The sequence below is a fragment of the Heterocephalus glaber genome, unplaced genomic scaffold (genome assembly GCF_053883595.1).
Source record: "Heterocephalus glaber isolate CG9 unplaced genomic scaffold, H.glaber_assembly_v1.0 deba00001442, whole genome shotgun sequence".
Taxonomy (NCBI): Eukaryota; Metazoa; Chordata; class Mammalia; order Rodentia; family Bathyergidae; genus Heterocephalus; species Heterocephalus glaber.
In genome coordinates this window covers 56,815,158-56,832,550 of record NW_028258296.1, presented here as the reverse complement: position 1 = coordinate 56,832,550, position 17,393 = coordinate 56,815,158, and the positions used below count along the sequence as shown (strand labels likewise).

The 17,393-nt window shown below is 43.6% G+C and overlaps 1 protein-coding gene across 6 annotated transcripts in view; it reads right to left on the bottom strand.

Annotated features, from left to right (window-relative positions):
- Nucleotides 1-391: 391 nt before the first annotated feature.
- Rprd2 (regulation of nuclear pre-mRNA domain containing 2) overlaps nt 392-17,393 on the bottom strand; it is a 96,875-nt gene continuing 79,873 nt past the window's right edge. For 2 of the 6 annotated variants that reach the window (XM_013075511.3, XM_087213378.1), the window contains 5 exons: nt 15,403-15,685; nt 11,383-11,643; nt 9,079-9,279; nt 5,775-6,956; nt 392-5,634 (listed from right to left, as the gene is read on the bottom strand). In XM_013075511.3, coding sequence (XP_012930965.2) covers nt 5,546-5,634; nt 5,775-6,956; nt 9,079-9,279; nt 11,383-11,643; nt 15,403-15,685 — 2,016 coding nt within the window. In that variant the 3' untranslated portion in view covers nt 392-5,545. Of the gene's footprint in view, nt 6,957-9,078; nt 9,280-11,382; nt 11,644-15,402; nt 15,686-17,393 lie in introns of all 6 variants that reach the window. The other 4 variants (XM_087213380.1, XM_087213379.1, XM_004853973.4 and 1 more) reach the window with 2 other exon arrangements.

Below are 17,393 nucleotides of genomic sequence, written 5' to 3'. Positions count from 1 at the left end.
GATTACCGAAGAGAGATGGGATGAGGTAGGAGAGAAGGGTTAAGTATGGCTTCTGCATGATAGATTGCCTATATGCAACAAGAAAAGTAGATATGGGGAAAGAATTGGCCTCCAATTCTGTGCTTGTTTTTTAAAAATGCTTCTTGGTTCACAATTGTACACCTTTTAACAGACACACAAATAATTATACAGTATGCCCCACTTCATTGCCAACCACTTGCCCTGAACATCTTGGTCTCACCCACCCAATACACAGTTAAACAAAGGATCAAACAGAAAACCCATCAGACCACGAAGACTCTAGAGGCTCAGACAGCTCTCAGTGATATTAACTGCAGAAGTCAAAGTGGCCAGCTGGACAACAGCAATGTGAGAGGGTAACAGTCAACCACACAACAAAGAAAACCATACTTTATTAAACTGGAAAACAAAATACTGGGGACAAAGAACTTTTTTTTTTTAATAAAGGAATGGCTGGAAGAGAGGAAAGTGCAAGTGGTCACAAGAAAGGGACGAGATAAATGGCCGGTAGCATCTGTGAGCCACTCTTATCCCCTTCCCCATACATCTTTTAAACCAAAAGCCAATACAGCTGCATCTTCACAGGCAGATCCAGGCTTTTCTCTCTGCATTCTGTAGTTGGTTTCATCTTTAGCCCTAGACAGTCATGTTGGATCTTTGCTGGAGAAAAATTAGGTTTTCCAACCACAGGTCTCCTCCACAAAGCAGCAGTTTCAGCTCCTGGAGAAGCTCCTATTTGCACTCACCAGAGAAGCTGAGGGCCCTTGGTCCAAGCCCCAATCTCAAAAAAAAATGTCAAACCTTTAGAACTAGTTATTTTTATTAAATGATATTAACACACATTTCAAAAGGATTTCATTGTTGTTGCCTCTAAAGCGTGTACTTGTTTCGTTTTCCACACTGAACACGTGAAAATACCAATCCAACATATCTAATTTTACTCTTAACAGGCACCCCCACCAATTAAAAAAGAGGGAGGAGGGAGGAGGGAAGCAGTAATTTACAGCGGCTTAAAACAGTAACAGCTGAAGATTAACTGCATGAACAGGTAACTTCAGGATAGTGAATACTCTGTAATTAGGAAGTTTAGCATATTCACATTATCTAGATAGGTTTGCTGTACCATGTATTATTACAAAGTGTGTTCCTGGTATTGGAAAGGATAAAAGTCCCACTCTGCTCACCTCCCTGGAATCAAACCAAATTCTATTTACCTCAACTCTCGGGAGGGCAGAGGGAAGCAGGGAGGGCTCTCATCTATGCTGGCTGAAGAATGAACTCTTACAACTCTTACAAAATACGTCACGGCCCTATTTCTGATACTGTATAACTAACTTTAAATGGTACTAGAGTGTTCACTAGAATTCTCTATCTGTGATTTTACAGTGAGCACCAAAGACTTTACAACAGCTCATATTCTGCTTTCATATGAATCATGTCCTTGCTAAGATATACTATGCTATGCTTTCTTTAAAAAATATCTTGTTTATTTTTTTTTAACTCAGGTTGAAATACAAAAGTCAGTGCATGGTCACAGTTTTAAATCACAGACACAGAAAGAATAAAACCTCTTTGTTTCATGTTTATGAATACCAGAATTACCTGGTTTCACTATATCACATATATACACTGTCCTCTTCATTTACTGCTGTGGACAGATTTCCCTAAAATTAGTAACTGACAGTCTCATACAAATCCTCACTTTCATCCTGAAACAAATGCTGAGGATTTTGTGGCAAAAACAAAACAAAAATATTCCACAAAAACAAGTTCACCTTTGAACTATACAACATCTTTCGTGTGTCAGCCACCATGTTTTGGGGGACAACCACCCTGGCCCCATATTCAGGAAGCCACTTTCCCGACATCTCAACGTTTCCGATAAAATCAAAGGTTAGAGAGCCTTTTCAAGTAAATACTACATTTAGCTTAAACAAGAGCAGCAGAAAGAATTCACATTCTTGTATTCTAAAATGAAAAACACCCCACTTCATTTTTGAAAGAATCAAATCTGAAAGTCAAATAGAATCCCCCTACCCCACCCCTGTTCTTTGTCTCTCTCTTTTCACTATGTCTTAGGACCCAATGTGTAACTATTTCCTTTGCTTTGCTCTACTGTAGGTCCCGTCCCACACGGAAGGTCATGGTATCATGTATTTTTGTGGGGACAGCTATAGGACAGTGGCTTGAGAGGGTCAGAGAAACAAAGAACAGCTGGCTTAAAGCCAGGTGAGCATTGGGAAGATGAATGGCTTGTCACACCCTGACCACACACAGGAACACAGGGTGAGCCCAAGTAAACAACATGGAACACATTACAGAAAACTCCCAAGCTAGGATGCACACCTGGCTTGGCTGCTTTTTCTCTGAAAAGCAAGTTTATTCTAAGACAAAGAACAGTCTTGTTACATTATCCAGCCTCTCCCATTTTTTTTTTTTTTTGGTACTAGAGATTGAACTCAGGTACTTGCGCTTGCGCAGCAGTCGGCGAAACCACTGAGCTAAATCCCCGGCCCCAGCCTCTCCCATTTTTAAAATTCCACCCCCTTACTTCCCTAGTTGGTTCTATACTAAGCTGGCAGAAAATACATGAACTTGCTAGGATGTTTTACTCATCTAGCTGGAGATTTACAATTCAGTGGGGTGAAACACTGAATTAAAGAAATGTAGTAAGGAGTTATTTGCTTTTCGGTGCCCCTTGACCCAAAGATATAAACAAAGTACAGTGCTTGTCTTTTCCCAAGTACTAGGTGTAGAAATATAAACAAGCCTTTTAGTCCAGGGAGAAGGAAAGCACTTCTCTCTCCTGTAAAATGACTAAGGGCAGAAACATTCTTTACTTCCTGTTGGGGCGGGGATAAGGTTAGTCCCTTGAAATTTGGCAGGCTGCTTGTTATCTGTGGAGTGGAGTCAATCTAGAGTTATCAGTTTCCTTGTTTCTCAGTAAAGACATGCATGGAATGCCCACCTGTTTCTAAGACACATCTAAAGAGGTATACTATAAAGATACTACTGAGTCTCTTTCTTTGAAATACCAAGAATAGGGGTGCATACAGGACTGAGGCAAGGGGAGAAGATAAAGACAAATGTTTTCCTTTTTCTAAGTGTTAATCCTTGCTGAAAACCACCAATAAATATTGCATTAGGGAGGCATCATGGTAACATTAATGTCTAATTCTTTTATTAAAAGATGCAGGGATAATATTTCAGTTGAACCTTTGTATTAATGGCCAACTGTAGTGACTTTCTAGCCAAAAGAGAAGTAAAAACTGAGGAAGAGCAAAAAAGTCCAGGGGAAAAAAGAGGCAAGAGCATGGCACAAGATTTGTGGAAAACTATTTCTTGCTTAAAAGGACAGCCAGGTTATACCACACCATTAACAGTTCCTTTCCTAGCTTTATATATTGTACTTGCTCCTTATTTTCACCCTGAATTTACATTTAGCCTCTTCTCTTTCACTCCAAGAACAAAGACAAAAAATTTCTACTAAGAATAAGGTTTGTAATGCCTCAAAGTTACTGCTGGATAGTACTTTGGAGGAAGAGGCTGATTTAAAAGAAAATTAAGATGTTAGGAGAAAGGTACAGAACTAAACTTCCACGTGCCTTAAAAAAAAAAAAGGAAAACAAGTAAGCCTGACAGGCCCAAGGTCTCCCATGCTTCCCGTCCCTTGGCTGTCAGCAGTATAGAGCCCTGGAGGGAGCCACACTGGGGACAGCGGTCACTAAGCTCGAGGGGGAAGGACACAGGAGCCCTTCCACTGACTACTGGATGGGCAAGGCCCAAATAACACCCCAACATTGCACGTTATCATCTGTACTGATGGAAGTTTTATTTCAAATGTAGTAAATAGTCTTCAGTAGATGGGATGAAATAAAGATTGTTTTCCTCCCACTCCCCAAGTCCCCAGCCATATGAAGTGGCTTTGGTTGTGGGTTTTTTTCTCCCCCCCAAATACAATCAACTCAGGGAAGGTAGTAAGTGCAGTGGGAGGGAGGACTTGATGGAATAGTAAAATGTAGGCATGTATAACTTTTCAGTTTGGGAGGAAGGTCCTTACCATAATAAAAAATAAGGCAAGGGAGGGAAAACAAATAAAAACAACAACAAACCAAACTCCTACTTCCAAGGCTCTCTAGACTCTTCCAAATGCTTTTCCCTTGGTTTCCATCAGTACCTGGGAGGGAAGAATGGGCGTTTTGGTGCAAAGAACGGAGGGCCCCTAGCAAAAGGTGGCCTGGGTCTCTTTAAACTGTGGAATGGGTCTCTGCTGAGAAAAGGTTCCCTAGGCCGAAAGTCTGGCCGGGGACTCCGTAAAATCATACCACTCCGGTTGATGGTGTCTCTGTGTGAGGGACCCAAGGGGGGGCCACTGCTGCTGCTGCCCCCCACACTGCCTCCGCCATGGGCTGCACCCAGGTGCTCCAGAGGGTGGGAGGATAGGCTCAGGCTCTCTCGTACACGGCTAAGGCCAGGGGCGTTGAGGTCCCGTTGCGGCGGGGCCCCATGGTCCCTGGGTCCTGGGAGCACGCCAAAATGCTCAGCCAGGGTCCCCTGAAGAAGGGAACTATGGTCCTTGGGAAATACTGCCACAGGCCCTGCCACTCCGTGCTCTGCCAGTGGTGGGGTTGGGAAGGGCACAACTCCAGAGTGGTCAACAGGAGGTGGAGGTGGCGGAGTAGAAAAAGGGACACTACTTCCACCACTGCTGCTATGTTCCCCAGGGGGTGGAGGAGGGGGCGGGGCAGGGAAAGGAACTCCGCTGTGCTCTCCAGGAGGAGGCGGTGGGGCAGCATGGGCCAGGGCTGCTTCCTTTGTGAAAGGGTTCGAAAGATCCACAGAGGGCAGATGAGCAGGTGCATCTCGAGAGAAGATACCACCATGATCCTTAGGAGGGGCAGGTGGGGCAGGTGACGGCCCCACTGGCTCTCTCTGGAAGGGTGTCCCATGTTCCAAGGGGGACGGGGGGAGATGGTGCTCAAATGTTGAGTTGAAACTGTTGGAACGAAAGCTGCCGACACTCTCCTGAAACTGGGGTGCCCGTTCCTTGTAGGGTGTTTTAAAGCCAGTGAGTCCTCCGCTGCCCCCACCCCCAAGGGTTGCCAACTCAGAGGCACTTGAGGGGCCATTGTCAAAAGAGCTGCCTGATGTGCTTAGATCAAACCAACCCACCCTTGATGCCTCTCGCCCATGTCCTCTATTTCCCTTCCCAGGAACTCGGATGGACTCTACGGTCTGTATTGGCTCCCCTGACATTCTCCTATTGGCTGCGTTATGATAACCCAGAGTTTCTATAGGGGCCCCCTTTTCTTCGGTGCTATCAGGCAAGTCTAGACAGGAGGAGGAGACGCGGGTTTCTATGCGGTAGTGCTCTTCTTGTTGCTGCTGATCAGAGGTGGGCAGGCTGGGCTGGGCGAGGCTGGACAGACTGACACCATCACCGGAAGTGCCCTTGTTGGGGGTTTGGCCAAAATGCTTATCATCTGAGGGCTTGCGTGAGGCGTTTTTAAGCATATTCTTAAACTCAATTGTCGATGTGGTGGAAATGGTGGAGGACAGGACTTTCTCCACGCCTGATGTGGGTGGATGGCCCGTGGGAGCAGCAAGGGTATTCTGCGGAGAGAAAAGGGAACGATGTGGGACTGGGTGAGGAGAGTCTGGGTACTGCTTCTGTGGCAAACTGAGGTGCCCAGTGGCAGACTGAGACAAGCTATTGTGGTTGGAGTCAGGGGCAAAAAATGAATCATTCTTACTCGGTGATGGTGACCGGTCAGACCCAGGTTCATTCCCTCTTATGCTGAAGGTACCAAATAGCCCAGGGGAGGATGAGAGACGCTCACAGTTCTCACTAGAGTCCAAGAGGGCCCTTACAGATGGAGGGAATGCAGACTTTACCCCAAATTCTGGGGCCCTGTGGCTATAATTGGACAGGATTGGCTGGTACTCGGTGGCATCAGAAAGCTTGGCTGACTTCAGGATAGATTTGGCTGGTTTCTTCTCTAGGTTCATCATGGCAGAGGGTGGAGGCCCTGAATACTCAAAATCTCGATAATCCTCATCTTCTTGGAAAGAAGTATCTGGATAGAACTTTTCCTGAGAAGAGTCCATCAGGGAAGATGGTCTCTCCATTCCATCAGAAGGCTGCTTATAGGGAGATTCACTGCCCAGGCCAAAGGGTCGATATGTAGATACGGAATTGGAGAGCTCCCGGGGATAGCTTTCATCTCTCCCAGGGGGTGGTGATCTTGTACTGCTGGGTGTTGAGGAACCAGGGCTAATGATCTTAGAAAGCAGGGACACAGTATCTACACTGCTTGATGTGGGCTTGTCCATCATCTCATCCTGGGTGGGAGTCCCACTCCGTTCATCCCGTACAGGGGTTCCGTCAATGTTGTCGATTGAGGTGCTAGTAGGGCCACGCTGGAAGTCTGAGGGGTGGCTCTCTGATGGGGCACTGGATCCCAAACTGCTCAGGATTGGGATGTTTAAATTTAAGCCACTGAAACCAGGATTACCTTTTAAGAAGTTGTGGATCTTCATTTCCAGACTTGGGGAGGTGGACTCAGACTCCAGCTTTGGCTTGGAGCTCTCTGAAGATTGGCACATGGCAACTTCAGTAGGTGGGGCAGCAGGGCTAGTACTGTGGGTACCAGTAAACCCCAGAGAGTTGGACGGTAGTTTGAAAGTAGTGCTTGGAAGCCCTGGGCTTTGCCCTATTGATGCCTTGATGGCTGAAGTTGAAGAGACTTCAGAAGTTGATGAATTAGGAGAATAGTTGAAACTTTTGGGAATAAAAGACTGGGTATTGGAGGGTGCATTTCTTCCCTTTACAGAAGAGACTGTGGTGTTGGCAGGAGAAGCTGAAGTGTTCTGGGATGTAGCTTCACTGGCTGGGGCTGGGTTCCCAGTAACACTCTGAAGCAAAGATGACAGGCCTGAAGAAACAAAGATTATAGGGGTTAACAAGAACTCCCTACATATGATAAAAACAATGTGGACTCATTATTCAAATTCATTCCGGTGGGAACCAGATAGACTTTAAAATACAAAGCCAAAGGGAATCCAGACCAAACAAGCCACGGCTAAATGTCACTGAAAACATTGGACTTATTTATCAATCAAAGAACAAATCACTGAAATGTTTCCAGTACAAGCCAGAAACAAGTTTAGCTCAGCAGAATAAAAAGCAGCCGGAAGGAAGAGATTTTAATGTCAGAATCAGTCAGTTTAAATAAGGCAAAGCAGGAAAAGAAAGGAAGCAAAATTAATCTTAAAACAACAATTCAAGTCAGTATTTAACGTTTGATCTGTGGAAATGCTTCTCTCAATGCAAATGGACATCCTACCCTATCGATCCTTTCCAGGTTCCACAACTGACTCTAATAAGCAAATATACACTGCTATTCTTACAAAGGAGATAGGTATGAAAATTTCACAAATTTACTTGAAAAAGAAGTATTTCTTGCTACACTGGTGTTATTTGGGAAACAATGCTTGCAACTATCAGTGCTGTTTGTAAAATGTAGTAGTAATAAACAAACATACACTACTAAGACAAAGGCAGAACAAAAAGGGCACTGATCCTTTCACAAGAAAACATACAATTCCCATTTTATAGCTTGGAAAAATCTAAGGACTGTTGATTAGTTTAAAGCTGAGACAAGTGTGAGTCAACCCTATTCACTCATGGACAAAACCTGCTCATAAGCAGAGAGAAAGAATTCTTTGGGGCAAAGGCTAAAATTCACCAAGGCAAACTGTTCCTGTAGAAAATGTTCTAAAAAATATTTGATGGGGTAATAGAAGATCTTATCAATTCAATCATATTTGCAAAATTTATCTAATTTCTGGTCATAAATAAACAATACAAATTTCACCCAGCTAGGTGTATGCTTTGTGATCCTCCTGACTGGGCTTCCAAGTAGCTGGGATTGTAGGTGTGTACCATCACACCTGGCTCGGATCTGAAGAATTTTAAGGTCCTATCATCCTTGCAATGTTTTTAAGTCATGTACTTTTAAATAAGGCTCCCTTATTTGTCTTTTTTTTTTTTTTTGGTACCGGGGATCCAATGCGGGTCCTTGCTCTTGTGCAGCAGGCAGCAAAACCACTGAGCTAAATCCCCGGCAATCTGTCTTGTTTTTGAGACAGGGTCTTGCTCTGTAGTTCAGGCTGCCCTTGAACTCACTCTGTAGCCCAGGCTGATCTTTTTTTTTTTGGTGGTGGGGATTGAACTCAAGTCCTTGCGCTTGTGTAGCAGGCGGTGAAACCACTGAGCTAAATCCCCAGCCCGAGCCCAGGCTGATCTTGAACTTCCAGCAGTCCTCCTGCCTCAGCCTCTGGAGTACTGGGATTACAGGCAGGAGTCGCCACATCCAGCTTGAGGCTGCCTGGGTTTTAACTGTTATCCAATCATCTAGTATCAGTATTTAATAATACCCAAAAATGGAGTGTTAACTTCAGTTATCTTTTTTTAAAAAAACTTATCTTTCTTTAAAAAAAAAAAGCATGCTTCATTCCAAAGTTTCCTTGCTATATAATTTCCCCCTCCTGTTTAATTCCTAGTAGTCACTATTCTCATCAAATCTAGAAGTCCTCAAGCACAAGAATGCAGTAAGATAGTCATATGACTGTCTGGTTTTTTTTGGACAGGATCTTGCTGTGTTGCCCAGGATACCCTGAACTTGTAGCCCTCCAGGGCAGCTACATCCCAGGCTGGCCTCGAACTTGTGATCTTCCTGCTTCACTGTGTGCACCACAGTGCCTGGCTTCTGTCTGCTTTCATGTTTTATAATTCTCTAAAGCAAGGTTATGGATGATAAATATAAAGAGAATCCTATTCCCTTTTTTTTTGGTACCAGGGATCGAACTCGGGACCTTGCGCTTTCGAGGCAGGTACCGGAACCACTGAGCTAAATCCCCGGCCCCAATATAAAGAGAATACTGAGTTAACTGTATTATACATTTCATGGCTTTGGCTTCCTCAGAAATGGAATCCAGGATTAAGCCGGAGACAGACATTCACCATTCAAGTCCCTTTGGCACTTATCTTTTTACCTTGCAGTGCAGGGGCTGACTGTGTCTGAGTTTTGGAAAGAGCAGACAGAATGCTCTCAGGGGTGATCTCCACCTTCGAGAGGATATTTGCCAGAGGGTTGTGAGGGGTGGTTGTGGCAGGCGCAGGTGTTTTCAGGCCGCTGGTGAGGTTGCTGGGACTGGTAGGAGTTCCTGGAGAGGGTCTTGATGCAGGACTGACCCCTGGTGGCAGAAAGATGAACTCAAAACAATGCAATTTCAAAATGACCTTTCCATTCACTTTCTTCTATGACTGACCTGCAAGGGATTCCTTATCATGGTATGTACCAACAGAAAGTCTGAAAATTAGATCAAAACCTGCCTCTTGAGTTACTTTCACATATACTCATTATTTTTGAGAGCTCCTGTAAGAAGAGAACAGGCCACCTACTTTTTTTTTTTTTTTGGTACCAGGGATCAGACTCGAGTCCTCACACTTTCAAGGCAGGTGGTGGAACCACTGAGCTGAATCCCCGGGGCCCAAGGCCACCTACTTTTTTGTTGGCCAAGTGGCACCTACACTTCAGAGCCCAGCAGTGCTCAGGACACACTGCAACTGCAGAACTCTCTGTGTGCTTGCTAAGTGATTTGCTTTTTTTCTTTCTGGTACCAGGGATTGAATGCAGAAACTTGAGCACAGCGCCACTGAGCTAAAGCCCCGGCCTCCATCAGTGACTGCTTTTGAAATGGCCTTTAAAATGCTTCTTTTTTTTTTTTTTTGGTACTGGGGATCAAACTCGGGTCCTTGAGCTTGCGCAGCAGGTGGTGAAACCACTGAGCTAAATCCCCAGCCGGCCTTTAAAATGAAATTATATAAGCAACCTCCTTTACATTTTTCCATGGTTTTTTTGGTACCAGGAATCGAACTCAGGACCTTGCACCTACAAGGCAGGTGGGGGAACCAAGCCAAATTCCCAGCCCTTTCCATGTTTTTTCTTAAAAACACTGGGTTGGGTAGGGCCAAAGATTTAGCTCAGTGGTTCTGGCACCTGCCTTGCAAGCGCAAGGTCCTGAATTCGATCCCCAGTACCAACAGTAACAAGAAAAACACTGGGTTAAGGGGCCAAGGATTTAGCTCAGTGGTTCCTCTGCCTGCCTCACAAGCACAAAGACCCGAGTTAGATCCCTGGCACCAAAAAAAAAAAAAAAAAAAAACCAGGATAAAAACTATAAACAGATATTTAACAAATTTAAGTGATAAGCAAATGAAAAAAATTCAACAATATCTTTAATTAATTTAAGAATACATATTAAAGCAAACAACCTTTTCATTTTGGGGCAGTGCTGTATTGTATACTAGGCTACATTCCTAGCCCTTTTTAATATTCTGAGATAAGGTCCTGCTAAGTCACTAAGTTGTCCAGGCTCTAACTTGTCATCCTCCTGCCTTAGCTGCTCAGAGTTCTGGGATTATAGATGTACACCACAGCACCTGGCTACAAACAATATTTTAAAGTTGAATATGATATGGATTAAACAAAGCAAACAGTGGAGAGGATAGAAAACAATGGAAACTTTCACATACAATTACACAAAATAGTACCTTTTTGGATATTACCTTAGTTATGACATATGAAAAGTTGTTAAAAACCTACATGCTGAGTTTGAGTCTTTGTTTTAGAAACACATATTTTTAAGTATTTATGATGAAATGAAACAATTGGGATTTTCTTCAGAATAATCCAAGGTGGGCAAGGAATACATGAAATGAAATTTGTCATAGCTATCCTGCTGCAGCTGAGTGAGGAGTACATGGCGGTACTCTACTTCCCACTATGCACTTCAGGATGGCCTTGAACTCCTGGTGGCCCTCCTGCCTCAGCCTCCTGAGTGCTGGTTTGAAACACGGACTTGCTGTGTAGTTCAGGCTGACCTTCAACTCATTATGTAGTCCAGGCTGGTCAGCAATCCTCCTGCCTCAGCCTCCTTCATGCTGGGATCACAGGCATGTGCCACCACACCTGGCCATCCAGTTCCTTCTTTTGTTTTTGGTACCGGGGATCGAACTTGGGTCCTTGCGCTTGCGCAGCAAGCAGTGAAACCACTGAGCTAAATCCCCGGCCCCAGCTCCTTCTTTTGTAAAGTCAGTAAGTTGCTCAGTCTGGATTCAAGTTTGACTTCCTCTTGCCTCAGCCTCCCAGAGTACTGGGATTACAAGCCACGAACCACCATGTCCAGTCTCATATTTTTTAACAAGATTTAAGAAAACCAAATAAAAAAAAAGACTTGATGGCTCAATTAAAAAATGAAAATCAGCATTTTATCCTCTTCACTGGGCTTACTTACCAGTATTTTTCATGACTGAAGTCAGGCTGCTAAGGATGGAACTGATCTTTGCTAGATCCACATTAGCCAGGTTTGGCAAAGCCAAAGCTGGGGACGGGGACAGAAGAGACGTATTCACAGGCTTTGGAAGAGGGGGAGTTGCTGTCATGGTCACAGGCACTGGAGCACACGAAGAGGCCTTTGAGACACTTTCTGTTGGCTTTGTAGGTACGGAAGTGGAGACAGCTGTCTTCTCCACAGGTTTATCCTTCCTGTCCTCCACTGTTTGAACAAAGAAGAGATGATATTACACCCTCCTGCCTTCCAGACTTTGCTTCCAATACAAAACAGTGTGTCCTAATCTTTCTTTTTTTTTTCCACTGGGGACTGAACTCAGGACCTTGCTCTTGCCAGGCAGGCACTTGTGCCACTGAGCTACATCCCTGGCCGGTGTCCTAATATTTCTTGATTTGAGGGTAAAAAACACTATACTCAAGAGAAACAACCGCTCACTTTATGCCCTATTTGTCTGTCAGTTTAGTGGCACTGGGGATTAAACTAATGTAGGGCCTTCACACTGAGTTACATCTGAAGTCTTTTTACTGTGAGGCAGGGTCTGCTAAGTTATTAAGTTGCCCTGGCTGGGCTCAAACTTGTGATCCTCCTGCCTCAGCCTCCCAATGTGAGGATTACAGGCATTCTCTCCACTGCCCAGCTGAAGTTTTTTGTTTTGTTTTGTTTTTGTAGTCATACCCTCATAATTTATGATCATTCTACCTTCAGTAACTACTTAAAAGGAATTTCCCAATCATCGTGTATTTTATTTTTAATGCTTCATTTGCATCTTCTTAGTATTCACGTATTAGGTATTTCTGGAATAGGAGGGAGAGAGACCAAGGAGGAAGACGAAGATGCTGGGAAAAAGGGAGGAAAATGATGAGACAAATAATAAAAGAGTGCTGCTGGAGCAACACCCCCAAATATAAGATAAAATGCTAAAGTGTGCATTCCCAGAAACATTATTATTACATGATATATACCTGTGTTGTTTTTGGGAAATGACATTTATCATAAATTGTTCTTTTTCCATTGACTTGAAAACTTTCTTAGTAACAAAAACTCTGTGGGTACTTTTTGAATTTTTTCTGGCTTACTGAAATTGCTCTACTGAGGCCCCTTAGGCCCTGACTAACCTGAAGCCCCACTGTTTCACCTTTCATAGCTTCACAGTACGTTCCTTTTAATGCTTTAAAGGCTGCATGGTGAATGTATGAATTCAAGAAAAGTCAAACTACCTAGTAAGAATAAAAAAGGAAAACTGCTGATTTCAGAGAAATAATTCACCAGTGGAGTAATTCTGAAAGTTCATTTCACACACTGTAGCTTTGGGTTGTGCTTTAATGTGTGTGTGAGCACACTCATGTGTTTTCCCCCAGTACTGGGGATTGAATTCAGGGACTACTGAGCTATATATCCATAGGCCTTTTATTTCTCTTTTTGGTAATGGGGATCGAACTCAGGTCCTTGTGCTTGCAAGGCAAGCGGCAGAACAACTGAGCTAAATCCCTGGCCCTGGTCTTTTATTTTTATTTATTTATTTATTTTTGGTACCGGGGATCGAACTTGGGTCCTTGCACCTGCAAGGCAGGTGGTGAAACCACTGAGCTAAATCCCCAGGCCATGGCCTTTTAAAAAATAAAAATTTTTTAAATTCTGAGATCTGAACCCAGGGCCTTCATATTAAGCTATATGCCCTGTCCATTTTTTATTTTATAGTTTGAGACAGGGTCTCGCTAAGTCACTACATTGTCCAGGCTGGGCTCAGACTTGCAATCCTATTGCTTCAGCTTCCTAGAGTACTATAATTACAGGCATGTACCACAATGGCCAGTTCCTTTTTTAAGTCTCATTAAATTGCCCAGTCTTGCCTTGAACCTGCAATCCTTTTTGCCTCAGTTGCCCAGAGATGTGGAATTGCAGGCCTGCACCACCATGCCCAGTTAGCTGTTCCAATTTTAGTATATGCACTGCTGAAGCAAGCAACCCAGCTAGCTGTTGAATCCTTGGCAGTCAAGAGTGCCAAAGAAGGGCCGGGGATTTAGCTCAGTTGTTCCATCGCCTGCTTTGCAAGTGCAAGGTCCCGAGTTCAATCCCCAGTACCAAAAAAAAAAGTGCCAAAGCCACCAGGTATGGTGGCACATGTCTATAATCTCAGGCCTCAGGAGGCTGAGTCAGGAGGATCCCCATGAATTCAACCAGTCTGGGCTACATAATGAGTTGAAGGTCAGCCTGAACTACACAGTGAGACCTTGCCTCCAAAACCAACAACAAGAATGTCAGAGAATGGGGAATTCCAGTATAAGTGACCCCCAAGAGCAGGGCTGGCCAATAAAAATATAATTCATTCCATATAAATCTAAATTTTCTTGCAGCTACATTAAAAAAGAAAAAGGAAAAAAGGCTAATTATGTAGCTCAGTGCAAAGACCCCACTGGATTCAATCCTCACTATCAGAAAACAAAAGCAAACAAACTGCATTTCAAATGCTTAAGTTACACATAGCCAGTGGCTGCTTTACTGAACCGTGTTGATCTTCTGACTTTTTTTTTTAGATGTGTATTTTGTTTTTGGTACTGGGGATCGAACTTGGGTCCTTGAGCTTTCGAGGCAGGGAGCGGAACCACTGAGCTAAATCCCCGGCCCTTCTGACTTTTTTTTGGTACTGGGGATTGAATCCAGGGCCTTCCCCTTGAGTTATATCTCTACGCTTTTTTTCCAATGTTTTATTTTATTTATTTATTTTTTTTGGGTACTAGGGATCGAACTTGGGACCTTGCGCTTGTGAGGCAGGCACCAGAACCACTGAGCTAAATCCCTGGCCCTTCAATGTTTTATTTTGAGACAGGGTCTCCCTAAGACACTAAATTGCCCAGGCTGAAGTTAAACTTAGAATCCTCCTGCCTCAGCCTTCCAGTGTGCTAGGATTACAAGTATGTGCCTACTTTTTTTGGGGGGGAGGGGGGGTACCAGGGATCGAACTTGGGACCTTGTGCTTGCGAGGCAGGCAATGGAACCATTGAACTAAATCCCTAGCCCCAGTTAACTTTTTTGAGAAGGGGTCTCACTAAGTTGATGATGTTGGCCTTGGTTCAAAATCCTCCTGTCTCAGCCTCCTGAGAAACTGGGATTACGTGTATGCACCATTATATCTGCTAACAGTGTTGATCTTGAGCAATAATTCTTCTTTCCTTCTTTTTTTTAGTGCAATGCTGAGGATTGAACCCAGGGATCGATGTGTGCTAGGCAAGTGTACTGAGCTACATCTCCAACCTTGATAATTTTTTTTTTTTTTTTTTTTTTTTTTTTTTGAGATAAGGTCTTACTATGTAGTCTAGGCTAGCTCTGAACTCACTTTGTAGCACAGGCTGGCCTTGAATTCATGATCCTCCTGAGTGCTGGTATTACAGGTGTGCACAACCTTAGCTGTCTGAGCAATGATTTTATTTGTTTTCAGACAGGGTCTCACTATGTAGTTCAGGTTGGCCTTGAGCCTACTATGTAGCCCAGGCTGACAATCCTGCCTCAGCCTCCCAATGTAGAAATTACAGGGATGCGCCACTACACCTGGCTATGACAATAATTTTTTCTTTTTGTATTGGGGATCAAACTCAGGACCTCACGCTTGCCAGGCAAGTGCTGTGCTGTTGAGCTAAATCCCCGGCCTTTTTTTTTTTTTTTTGAGACAGGGTCTCAATATGTAGTTCAGGCTGGCCTCAAACTCTCAGTGATCCTCCTGCCTCAGCCTCCCAAGTGCTGGGATTACAGGTGTGTGCCACCATGCCCAGCTTCAAGCAATGATTCTTAACTACGGGGCATACCAAATCCTAAACTGCTAACTGTTCTCAAGACAATAATGCTACTCTGATGTTCTAATTACCTGATGTTCTGAACTATCTTTTAATACCTGCCTATGAGTGATTAGTGGGTGGGAAAGCAAAGTTGGTGAGGAATAAGTTGTCTACGAATCACATAAGGACACACCGATGATTTTGGACCCATCATCTTCTACGTCTGAGAGCTCCATGTCTTCCACATCCCGATTGTCTGTCACAGGCTCAGGTGTGGCAGATTTCTCACTACCCACAGTTGGTGACTGGGACTCCTCGCCTCCCATTCCTTGGAATGGAGACTCGGAGCCAGTTGGGGAGGGAGCATCCATACTTGGGGAAGGGACTGGTGATTCTTCAGGATCAGGAAGGGTTGACTTTAACTGATCCAATTTCTTCTTTAAATTGTTTACTCGGTTAGCAAAGGTTTTGTATGCCTGAAAGAGATAAAAGAGTTTATTCATTTTTACTTAAACAGATTTCCTCACTGACAATATCACTTGCACAAAACAAAAAAATAACATCATTTGTAACACGTGGAATAGTGTTTTTCTGTGATAACAGAGACTGAACCCAGGGCTTCTGTATTGAGCTACAACCCAAAACTCTTTTTATTTTTTATTCTGAGACAGAGTCTCAGTAAGTGGACATATTGCCAAGGCTGCGCATGAACTCATGATCCTTCTGCATGAGCCTGCCAGAGAGCTGGGATTACAGATCCACACTACCATGTGGAGCCTAAGCGTTTCTAGTCTCTGCTTTGTGTACTTCTAAGTGAATCTTGCCATCCAAACAGCTGCCTGAGTTATAAATCTAAAGGTTATCTGTAATCCCTCACTTCCACCTGTCCACTCAACCAAGCATTATTTATTCTGTGGTACTAGGGATTGAACCTTGGGTCATTACATACAGCTACATCTCTAATCCTTGTTTCTATTTTTGAGACAGGGTCTCGCTAGGTTGCTAAGCTCCCCAGCCTGGGCTCAAACATGTGATCCTCCTGCCTCAGCCTTCCAGAGTACTGGCATTACTACTGTGTGCTACCAAATCTGGCTCCAAGCAATATTTACTAAGAACTTCAATGTGCTGGCAATTATTCTAGAACTGAAAATATGGCAATGAGAAAGAAAATAGACCAAAAAATCAAATTAAAAGAAAATAAACAAAATACTACACTGAGCTGGGCATTGTGGTGCACTCCTGTAATTCTAGCACTCTGGGAAGCTGAGGCAAGAGGATCACAAGTTCAAGCCCAGCCTGGGAAACTTAGTGAGATCCTGTCTCAAAATTTAAAAATTAAAAATAGGCTTGGGTTGTAGCTCGGTGTGAAGGCCAGGAGTACAGCCATATGCAGAAATAAATAAATAAAGGGCCGGGGATTTAGCTCAGAGGTTCTGCAAGCACATGGACCTGAGTTTGATCCCCGGTACCAAAAAAAGAAAAGAAAAATAAATAAATAAATATTTAAAAGTTAGGGGTGCAGTTCAGTGGTAGGGTGCTAGTATAATATGCATTAAGTCCCTGGGTTCAATCCTTAGTACTGTAAAAAGAGGAAGAAGAAAAAAAAAGGTGGGCCAGAACTGATTAATAATTTTTCCTTGATGATATGTCCTGCATTCTCATGATGATTAGGAGGGAAGTTAGGCCAGGCAGAAAGCCTCAGATATTAAGGAAGTCTAGTGCTGACAAGACAGACAATGTCTTGAATCCAAATGATGCCATGGAGAAGAGGACCTAGAAATAACTTCAGGATCTAAGTAAGAAAGTCCACATCCTTGAACTGGGTAAGATAAAGCTTACCCAAACTGCAGTTCAGATTCAGATCAGTCCCTAGAAATACCTGCTAGCAAAAGAGAGAGTGAATCCTCTCTGGGGAAAGAGAAATCAGCCAGAGTCTCTACAATCTTTTATATACAACATTCTTCATACAATAAAAAATTAGGCAAAGAGATAGGTTTATTTTTTTTAAAAATTTTTTTGGTATCGGGGATCAAACTTGGGTCCTTGTGCTTGCGCAGCAGGCGCCGAAACCGCTGAGCTAAATCCCCAGCCCTGAGACAGGTTTAAATGACTGAAGAAGCTGGGCATGGTGGCACACACCTATAATTCCAGTACTTGGGAGGCTAAAACAGGAGGATTGCCTCA